Raw genomic sequence first — 11,003 nt, 5'->3', positions numbered from 1 at the left:
TCATAGACTGTTCTGCCTATGTTTTCCTCTAAGAGTTTTATACTGTCTGGCCTTAAATTTAGGTCTTTAATCCATTTTGAGATTATTTTTCTGTATGGTGTTAGGGAGTGTTCTAATTTCATTCTTTTATATGTAGCTGTCCAGTTTTCACAGTAGCACTTATTGAAGAGGCTGTCTTTTCTCCATTGTATATTCTTGCCTTCTTTATCAAAAATAAGGTGACCATATGTGTGTGGGTTTATCTCTGGGCTTTCTATCCTGTTCCATGGATCTATATTTCTGTTTTTGTGCCATTACCATACGATCTTGATTACTGTAGCTTTGTAGTAGAGTCTGAAGTCTGGGAGCCTGATTCCACCAGCTCCATTTTTCTTTCTCAAGATTGCTTTGGCTATTCTGTTTTTTTGATATTGAGATGCATTAGCTGCTTGTAAATTTTGGAGATTAATCCTTTGTCACTTGCTTCATTTGCAAATATTTTCTTCCATTCTGAGGGTTGTCTTTTTGTATTGTTTATGGTTTCCTTTGCTATGCAAAAGCTTTTAACTTTCATTAGGTCCCATTTGTTTATTTTTGTTTTTATTTCCATTTTTTTAGGAGGTGAGTCAAAAAGGATCTTGCTGTGATTTATGTCATACAGTATTCTGCCTGTGTTTTCCTCTAGGAGTTTTATACTGTCTGGCCTTAAATTTAGGTCTTTAATCCATTTTGAGATTATTTTTCTCCTGATCTTAGTGGAAATGGTTTCAGTTTTTCACCATTGAGGACGATGTTGGCTGTGGGTTTGTCATATATGGCCTTTATGTTCAGGTAAGTTCCCTCTATGCCTACTTTCTGGAGGGTTTTTATCATAAGTGGGTGTTGAATTTTGTCAAAAGCTTTTTCTCCATCTATTGAGATGATCATATGTATGGTTTTTCTCCTTCATTTGTTAATTGATTGATTTGCGTATATTGATTGATTTGCATATATTGAAGAATCCTTGCATTCCTGGGATAAACCCCACTTGATCATGTTGTATGATCCTTTTAATGTGCTGTTGGATTCTGTTTGCTAGTATTTTGTTGAGGATTTTTGCATCTATGTTCATCAGTGATATTGGATTGATCTTTGCTATTGTTTCCTTTGTTTCTATTTCATTTATTTCTGCTCTGATCTTTATGATTTCTTTCCTTTTACTGACTTTGGGGTTTCTTTGTTCTTCTTTCTCTAGTTGTTTTAAGCGTAGGGTTAGATTGTTTATTTGAGATTTTTCTTGTTTCTTGAGGTGAGTTTGAATTGCTATAAACTTCCCTTTTAGAACTGCTTTTGCTGCATCCCATAGATTTTGGGTCATTGTGTTTTTATTGTCATTTGTTTCTAGGTATTTTTTGATTTCCTCTTGGATTTCTTCAGTGATCTCTTGGCTATGTAGTAGTGTGTTGTTTAGCCTCCTTGTGTTTGTATTTTTACAGATTTTTTCCTGTAATTGATATCTAGTTTCATAGCGTTGTGGTTGTAAAAGATACTTGATACGATTTAAATTTTCTTAAATTTACCAAAGCTTTATTTGTGACCCAAGATATGATCTATCTACTGTTGATTTCCCCTTTTATGGCTGTGAGCATTTGCCTTATGTATTGAGATGGTCCTATATTGGGTGCAAAAATATCTACAATTGTTATATCTTCTTCTTGGATTGATCCCTTGATCATTATGTAGTGTCCTTGTCTCTTGTAATAGTCTTTGTTTTAAAGTCTGTTTTGTCTGATATGAGAATTGCTACTCCCGCTTTCTTTTGATTTCCATTTGCATGGAATATCTTTTTCCATCCCCTCACTTTCAGTCTGTATGTGTCCCCAGGTCTGAAGTGGGTCTCATGTAGACAGCATATGTATGGGTCTTGTTTTTGTATCCATTCAGCCAGTCTATGTCTTTTGGTGGGAGCATTTAATCCATTTACATTTAAGGTAATTATTGATATGTATGTTCCTATTCCCATTTTCTTAATTGTTTTGGGTTTGTTATTGTAGGTCTTTTCCTTCTCTTGTGTTTCCTGCCTAGAGAATTTCCTTTAGCATTTGCTGTAAAGCTTGTTTCGTGGTGCTGAATTCTCTTAGCTTTGCTTCTCTGTAAAGGTTTTAATTTCTCTGTCAAATCTGAATGAGATCCTTGCTTGGTAGAGTAAACTTGGTTGTAGGTTTTTCTCTTTCATCACTTTAAATATGTCCTGCCACTCCCTTCTGGCTTGCAGAGATTCTGCTGAAAGATCAGCTGTTAACCTTATGGGGATTCCCTTGTATGTTATTATTTTCTTATCCCTTGCTGCCTTTAATATTTTTATATTTAATTTTTGATAGTTTGATTAATATGTGTCATGGCGTTTTTCTCCTTGGATTTATCCTGTATGGGACTCTCTGTGTTTCCTGGACTTGATTATCTCCTTTCCCATATTATGGTAGTTTTCAACTATAATCTGTTCTAATATCTTCTCAGTCCCTTTCTTTTTCTCTTCTTCTTCTGGGACCCCTATAATTCGAATGTTAGGGCATTTAATGTTGTCCCACAGGTCTCTGAGCTGTTCTCAATTCTATTCATTCTTTTTTCTTTATTCTGCTCTGCCGTAGTTATTTCCACTGTTTTTTTTTTTTTTTTTTTTTTTGCAGTATGCGGGCCTCTCACTGTTGTGGCCTCTCCCATTGCAGAGCACAGGCTCTGGACGCGCAGGCTCAGCAGCCATGGATAATGGGTCCAGCCGCTCCGCGGCATGTTGGATCTTCCCGGACCGGGACACGAACCCGTGTCCCCTGCATCGGCAGGCGGGCTCTCAACCACTGTGCCACCAGGGAAGCCCTCCACTGTTTCTTTTTTAATTAATTAATTAATTTATTTTTGGCTGTGTTGGGTCTTCGTTTCTGTGCAAGGGCTTTCTCTAGTTGCAGCAAGCGGGGGCACTCTTCATCACAGTGTGCGGGCCTCTCAGCATCACGGCCCCTCGTTGCAGAGCAGAAGCTCCAGACACGCAGGCTCAGTAGTTGTGGCTCACAGGCACAGTTGCTCCGTGGCATGTGGGATCTTCCCAGACCAGGGCTCGAACCTGTGTCCCTGCATTGGCAGGCCAATTCTCAACCACTGAGCCACCAGGGAAGCCCTATTTCCACTATTTTATCTTCCAGGTCACTTATCTGTTCTTCTGCCTCAGTTATTCTGCTATTGATTCCTGCTGGAGAATTTTAAATTTCATTTATTGTGTTATTCATCATTGTTTGTTTGCTCTTTAGTTCTTCTAGGTCCTTGTTAAACGTTTCTTGTATTTTCTCCATTCTGTTTCCAAGATTTTGGATCATCTTTACTCTCATTACTCTGATTTATTTTTCAGGTGGACTGCCTATTTCCTCTGCATGTGTTTGGTCTGATGGGTTTTTACCTTGCTCCTTCATCTGCTGCGTGTTTCTCTGTCTTCTCATTTTGGTTAACTTACTGTGTTTGGGGTCTCCTTTTTGCAGGCTGCCGGTTCATAGTTCCCGTTGTTTATGGTGTCTGCCCTCAGTGCCTAAGGCTGGTTTAGTAGGTTGTGTAGGCTTCCTGGTGGAGGGGACTGGTGCCTGTGTTGTGGTGGATGAGGTTGGATCTTGTCTTTCTGGTGGGCAGGACTGCGTCCGGTGGTGTGTTTTGGCATGCCTGTGACTTTATTACGATTTTAGGCAGCCTCTCTGCTAATGGGTGGTTTTGTGTTCCTGTCTTGCTAGTTGTTTGGCATAGGGTGTCCAGCACTGTAGCTTGCTGGTTGTTGAGTGGAGCTGGGTCTTAGCATTGAGATGGAGATCTGTGGGAGAGCTTTCGCCATTTGATATTATGTGAAGCCAGGATGTCTCTGGTGGACCAATGTCCTGAACTTGGCTCTCCCACCTCAGTGGCATAGGCCTGACACCTGGTTGGAGCACCAAGACCCTGTCAGCCACATGGCTCAGAAGAAAAGTGAGAAAAAATGAATGAAAGAATGAAAGAAAAATAAATAAGCTTATTAAAATAAATTATTAAAAGTAAAAAAAAATTAAGTAATAAAAAAAAAGAGCAACCAAACCAAAAACAAATCCACCAATGATAACCAGCGCTAAAAAGTATACTAAAAACAGGGCTTCCCTGGTGGCGCAGTGGTTGAGAGTCTGCCTGCCAATGCAGGGGATGTGGGTTTGTGCCCCGTTCCGGGAGGATCCCACATGCCGCAGAGTGGTTGGGCCCGTGAGCCATGACCACTGAGCCTGCGCTCCGCAACGGGAGAGGCCACAACAGTGAGAGGCCCGCGTACCGCAAAAAAAAAAAAAAAAAAAAAAAAAAGTATACTAAAAACAAAAACGGACAGACAGAATCCTATGACAAATGGTAAAAGCAAAGCTATACAGACAAACTCACACAAAGAAGTATACATAAACACCCAAAAAGAGAAAAGGGAAAAAAATCTATCTATCTATATATATATAAAGGAAGAGAGCAACCAAATCAATAAATCTACCAAGGATAATAAGCTCTAAATAGTAAACTAAGATAAACATAAAACCAAAACAAATTAGATACAGAAAGCAAACTCCAAGTCTACAGTGCTCCCAAAGTCAACCGCCTCAATTTTGGGATAATTCATCTCTTCTGGTATTCCAGTGATGCAGGGTACATCAACTTGTGGAGATTTAATCTGCTGCTCCTGAGGCTGCTGGGAGAAATTTCCCTTTCTCTTCTTTGTTCTCACAGCTCCTGGGTTTTGGCTTTGGATTGGCCCCGCATATGCGTGTAGGTCACTTGAGGGCATCTGTTCTTCACTCAGGACAGAGTTAAAGCAGCAGCTGATTAGGGGGCTCTGGCTCACTAAGGCCAGGGAGGAGGGAGTGGTACGGAATGCTGGGTGAGCCTGCAACGGCCGAGGCCAGTGTGATGTTGCACCAGCCTGAGGCGTGCCGTGTGTTCTCCAGGGGAAGTTGTCGCTGGATCAGGGGACCCTGGCAATGGCAGGTTGCACAGGCTCCCGGGAGGGGAGGTGTGGATAGTGACCTGTGCTTGCACACAGGCTTCTTGGTGGCTGCAGCAGCAGCCTTAGCGTCCCATGTCTGTCTCTGGTGTCTGCGCAGATAGCTGTGGCTCGCACCCATCTCTGGAGCTCGTTTAGGCGGTGCTCTGAATCCCCTCTCCTCGTGCACCCTGAAACAATGGTCTCTTGCCTCTTAGGCATGTCCAGACTTTTTCCCGGACTTCCTCCCAGCTAGCTGTGGCGCATTAGCCCCCTTCGGGCTGTGTTCACGCAGCCAACTGCAGTCCTCTCCCTGGGATCCGACCTCCGAAGCCAGAGCCTCAGCTTCCAGCCCCCATCCACCCCGGCGGGTGAGCAGACAAGCCTCTCGGGCTGGTGAGTGCTGGTCAGCACCGATCCTCTGTGCGGGAATCTCTCCGCTTTTCCCTCCGCACCCCTGTTGCTGCGCTCTCCTCCATGGTTCCGAAGCTCCCCCGCTGCCCCCAATCTCTGCCAGTGAAAAGGGGCTTCCTAGTGGGTGGAAACTTTCCTTCCTTCACAGCTCCCTCCCAGAGGTGCAGGTCCCATCCCTATTCTTTTGTCTCTGTTTTTTCTTTTTTCTTTTGCCCTACCCAGGTATGTGGGGAGTTTCTTGCCTTTTGGGAAGTTCGAGGTCTTCTGCTAGTGTTCAGTAGGTGTTCTGTAGGAGTTGTTCCACATGTAGATGTATTTCTGATGTATTTGTGGGGAGGAAGATGATCCCTACATCTTACTCCTCTGCCATCTTGACGATCTCCTACTGTTTTATTTTTATTTTTATTTTTTTTGGCGGTAGAAGGGCCTCTCACTGTTGTGGCCTCTCCCACTGCGGAGCGCAGGCTCCGCGGCCATGGCTCACAGGCCCAGCCGCTCCGTGGCATATGGGATCCTCCCGGACCGGGGCACGAACCCGCATCCCCTGCATCGGCAGGCGGACCCTCAACCACTGCGCCACCAGGGAAGCCCACTGTTTTATTTTAAACAGCAAATTTCACACTGCTCAGGATTATCTGTTTGTACTGTAAACTAGAAGAATTTAATAACAGGTTGGACAATGATTAACTGTATTGTTGAAGACCATATTAATCAGGTTTTCTCTTTGTGTTTGTGCACCATCTTTAAGCAGGCTGCAATTTTCCGTCTTTAAAATTAAATTGAAACTGGTAGAGAAACAACTGAATCTCTTAACTGTTTATGTTAAAATATTATTTTGAAACTTTCTTGATAGTATTTACTTATTAATTCAATGCAATTCATCAAGTTTCTACTCAGTGCCTTCTCTATTCCAGACGCTAGATGTTTTATATACACCAATGAATGTAGTATAGACTCCGAACTCAAGAATGCTTAGTCTAATCAAAAAGACAGCTAGGTAAATAGAAAAAGAATATCAACAGTTGGAGGGTTTATTTATAAGTGCATTTGGAGTGATTCAGCATTTTTTACCACTGATTGATACTGCCTATACTTTTCTAACCAGAGAGTCCCCCCAAAGCAGAATTAAAAATTCAATAATTGCTTTTAGAGCTTGCCTTTTGATCACAAGTTTCAGTGACAGGATTTCTCTCCAAAAACAAGGTCATCTAGTTAACATAGGGAACGGGGGGAGTTGTTCCACGTTAGGAGATTATTCTAAGAGATATTCTAGTTGGTTAAGAAAAAGATTATAAAGTTTCCTGTGGGATGGGTCATTATTCTATTTTAGGTCACTAAAGTGCAGATATAATTTTAAAGAGGTTGAAGAAAACATTATGCACATGCTTAGCACTTGGCAATGTCTTTTCCTTCAACTTCAAACAAAGGCCACAATGATAACTATACAGTGATAGGCTCTTGCAGTTGAAGTGCATTACCCAGCCATCCTGCTAGGTGTGTGCTGTGAAGATGCCTGTTCCACAGCTGAGGAAATGGCAGCTCAGACAGGTTAACTTCACTAATTCCACAAACACTGATTGAGAAACTATTCCTTGGACTTAATCATTCTCCAAATGGCCTCAAAATGAACTTGCCAGGCCTTGTTTATTTGCTTTCCCTGGAATCAGAAACAAAATATTTTATTGCTCATTTAGTAAATTGAGGATTCCTAAATGACCAGTGTGGGGTTGGAGTCAAAGTTCTTGCACACACCATTTCTGCTCTCTAAAATCTCTGTTTATGTCCTGAGCAAACAGCATCACTGCTATGAGAACCAACCAGGTCACCTGGGTTCACACTCCAGGCTCTTTTACTCTGTCTTGCTGCTTCTCCTATGTCTTATTGCCTTCTCTACATTCAAATACTTCCTTAAATTACAGATTAAAAAAGAAACAGAGCTTTAAAAAGTTAGAGATTGCCTTTTGATCAGAAGTTTCAGTGACAGGATTTGTCTCCAAAAACAAGGGCAGCTAGTACCTCTAAAATAATTTGGTTAATAGAGTTTAAGCTCACAGATTCATTTTTAGAGTCATATCTATATAAAATGGAAGCTTGTTCCTCACAACTTGCCTAAGTACCTCAATTCTCAGACCTCTTATATTACAAAAGGGTACAATCTTCTTTTTAAAACCCCCAAATACAGTGATCAGAAGATAAAGCACACAAAACATTGACTGTCCTGTTGGTGTCCCTCTGTCTTTTCTCTGCGTGCACGTTCCAGGTGGGAGAGTTCAGAGCCCATGCTGCTGAGTGGACAGCCAACGTCACGGCCGAATTCAAGGAAACCAGGAGGCGGCTGAGCGTGGAGATTTACGACAAGTTCCAGCGTGCCACCTCCATAAAGCGGAAGCTCTCCGCAGAACTGGCTGGAAACCACAACCAGGAGCTGACTCCCTGTAGGAGGACCCTGTCAGTGAACCACCTCGCCAGCGAGAGGGATGTCTTGCCTCCCTTACTGAAAACTGAAAGTATCTATTTGAACGGATTGACGCCACACTGTGCAGGCGAGGAAATTGCTGTTATTGAGAACATTAAATAGCCCTCTCTATGAAGAGCCCTAGGCATAGCCATAGGTGAGGACTTCTATATGCTCTTTTTGACTGTTGTTGGTAGCGTTTTTTAAATTGTGCATGAGCTCCAAAAAGGAAAAAAAAAAAAAAAGATACACCTGTCATGGTCATCTACCATCAAGAGAATTTGAATTCTGAGCCAGCATTGTCTTTTTGATGATTCTTGTTGAATGGTCCACTTTCTTTGACGAGTGGACTAAAACAAGCAATGTCTGATGCCTTTTTGTGCGCAGACTGTTGTCCTCTCTTTTCCAAGTACGCCAAAAGGCCTCAGAATGAATTATAATTGTTTCCGGTAATAATGTAGCTTTGAGGGATCAGTCCTTAACTTTTCAGGGTCTACCTAACTGAGCCTAGATTATGGACCATTTATGGATGACATTTCTTTTTGTAAATGGCAAGAAATGCTTATGCAGCCTTTTACCTAAGAAAATTTCTGTCAGTGCCTTATCTTACGAAGAAACAGAACCTCTCTAGCTAATATGTGGTTTCTCCTTCCCCGCCCCACCCCTAGGCTCAACTCCGCAGTCCTTTACCCCACAACTCCTGTTTGAATACCATACCTTGCTGGAAACAGTGTGTAAAATGACCGGAGTGATGATGCCCGAAGAAGGAATAGATGCCAAATTAGATGGACATTGAAGCAACACTCAGAAACCCTAGCGTTAAAGGCACTGCAGAGAAATGAGGTGCAAAGACGGCCCCTCTGAGTATTTATTTGACTCAGGTACCAGTGGTACATACATACAGTGTAATTATTACCAGGCCAGTAAAACTGACTGCTCTCAATCAGTCCCTTTTTTTCTGGCAGTATTTAAAATTTATCATTTTTGACTATCTATACATCTTTTAACGGTGGAAGAAGAAAAGCCATATATATATATATATATATATATATATCCATATATATACATAAATGATCTGACAAAACTATGAAAATGGATATTCTTGAAGGCGAATTTAGACAGTTGGTGTGAATTGCCATTTGGATGAAAAGAAGATAGTAAAACAATGTGTTACAAGCATTTGCTAATAAACATTGTACTGCCAGCATCTATTTGCTTTTTGATGTATGAAAAGCTCATATGATTTTCTTTCCTTGGGTAACTCTTGCCAGATGAGGGGAGGGAATGTAGGAGGCAGAGTTGGGCACAGTCCTAGCCTTCTGTGGGTGTAACCTCTGGAGTTGTGGCTGAGTGTGAGAGCAGAGTTGAAACTAGGATCACTGTGATTTTGCACACGGAAAAATGCAGATTGCAGGCATAATTCATCTCTGACATTAGAGAAAAAGCTGTTATAGCACAATTTAAATCTTGAGAGTTTTTTTTTTAAAGATAGAAAAGGCTGTTAATCCTCTTTAGTTTAATTTTATATCTTGCAACTCTTTGGATGTTTTCAAGATTCAGAAGAAATTCAGTAAAGGTACCTAGTAGATTGCTACTCTTTTATTTTCATACACAGATCTGCTGTACATTGTAAATATAATTTGTAAAATGCAGAAAGAAAATGATTTCCCTAAATATAATTGCAAAACAAACATTACTTTTATTCTTGGGGGTCAGGGGTGTATCTGAATAACTAACTTCAGATTAGGGTCTTAAAAAATAAACCCAGGATCTTAAAAAAAAAAACTTAATAGATGCTTATTATTTTCCAAAATTTAAATTTAAGCTAGAAATGTAAATATTCAGTTAACTTGTTGAAGGTACTTTTATAAACTTAAAAAATTCTAACCAAAATTTTAGAAAGTCAGGCTCTTTTAGAAGGAAAGCTACACCCATTTCCTCAATAACTGTTCTGAAAGTTCATATGGTGGAATGCACCATGTATAAACTGTGAATTGTATTGACAAATAAAGTTTGTAATTAAAGTCAGCATTTTCTGAGTCTCCTGCTTGCTGCTGAGGATTTAGATCTGATTCTGGCTGTGCAGAACTTCAGAACTCCACTTTTCATGCTGAGTTTTTGTGGCTCCTTTGTTCACAGTATTCAAGAAATATTTTTGATGCAGTATTACTACCCTTGTTAAAGACATGCAGATGTTCTTCTTGGTGGCTGTTAATCAAAAGTAAAATCCTGAAATTTCACTTTTAAAATATGATATTTTAAAGAGCATATAAATTCAAGATGGTTTCTATTAAATTATGTTATATCAATATCTTAAATCATTGTTAGACCTTGTCTTGACACTGAAGTAACTGGAATGCCGAACATGGGCACCTGAATGGTTTTTGTAGGAAAAGTCATACATCCTGGCAGTGTTGAAGCCTAAAGAAGGTAGTTGCCAAATAATCTTCTAAACCTCGTACCCCAAATATTTGGACTACATACCTTGTCAGTATGTCACATAAATTTATTTATTCATTCCCAGGCACCTTGATACTCAGTAAATATCCTAAAACTGATCCCCAGCATTATCCTTAAGATTGGGGAAAATCTAAGGAAATGTGCGTGTATTAGATCAATTTTATTTTTTCAAGTTTCATTTTGTTTACCTCTTTGACAAGGTTTTGACATAGTCTATGAGTTTATTTTTTCAATGGACCAGTTTAAGAATGAGTAGTTTTGCCCTGAAGGATATTTGGGAAAATAAAATGTACCAAACCCAGCAAGGATCAGGAACTGTCTGATCTGGAATCTTAGACATGGGTTCTAGACAAGGCTTTCTATCCACCTTACAACTAGTAAATTTAAAATGACTGTTTTGGAGTTCTGTTAATTTATTACATAAATCTATGTACTTTGCTACCATAGTTCATGTCACACTGCCTTTTTTTTCAATAATATTTCACTCTTGCAATACAGGAAAAAGTGAAACTTCTAAAGCCAAGAAGGAATTGAATAATTTGTCTTGGCCGTCAAAAAAAAATGAGGGAAGGGTGTAAGGCTTGGTGTTTTTCTCAAATTCTAAGGAACATATGACATAAAAGGAGGACTAAATCCCACCTCACTTTGTATAAAAATATCTGTAGAATTCACTGATTCTGAAGGCCAATTCTGAAG

General features: G+C 40.3%; 1 protein-coding gene across 1 annotated transcript in view; it reads left to right on the top strand.

Moving 5' to 3' along the window:
- KCNK2 (potassium two pore domain channel subfamily K member 2) overlaps window positions 1–8,573 on the top strand; it is a 163,604-nt gene extending 155,031 nt beyond the window's left edge. Inside the window, exons 7-8 of the mRNA XM_024133841.1 lie at window positions 7,653–8,004; window positions 8,516–8,573. Of these exons, the coding sequence (XP_023989609.1) occupies window positions 7,653–7,970 (318 nt within the window). The 3' untranslated portion in view covers window positions 7,971–8,004; window positions 8,516–8,573. The remainder of the gene's footprint in view (window positions 1–7,652; window positions 8,005–8,515) is intronic.
- Window positions 8,574–11,003: the final 2,430 nt, after the last annotated feature.

The sequence above is a fragment of the Physeter macrocephalus genome, chromosome 4, assembly GCF_002837175.3.
Source record: "Physeter macrocephalus isolate SW-GA chromosome 4, ASM283717v5, whole genome shotgun sequence".
NCBI lineage: Eukaryota > Metazoa > Chordata > Mammalia > Artiodactyla > Physeteridae > Physeter > Physeter macrocephalus.
The sequence above is the reverse complement of the archived record's forward strand: the minus strand, read 5'-3'. Positions and strand labels throughout refer to the sequence as shown.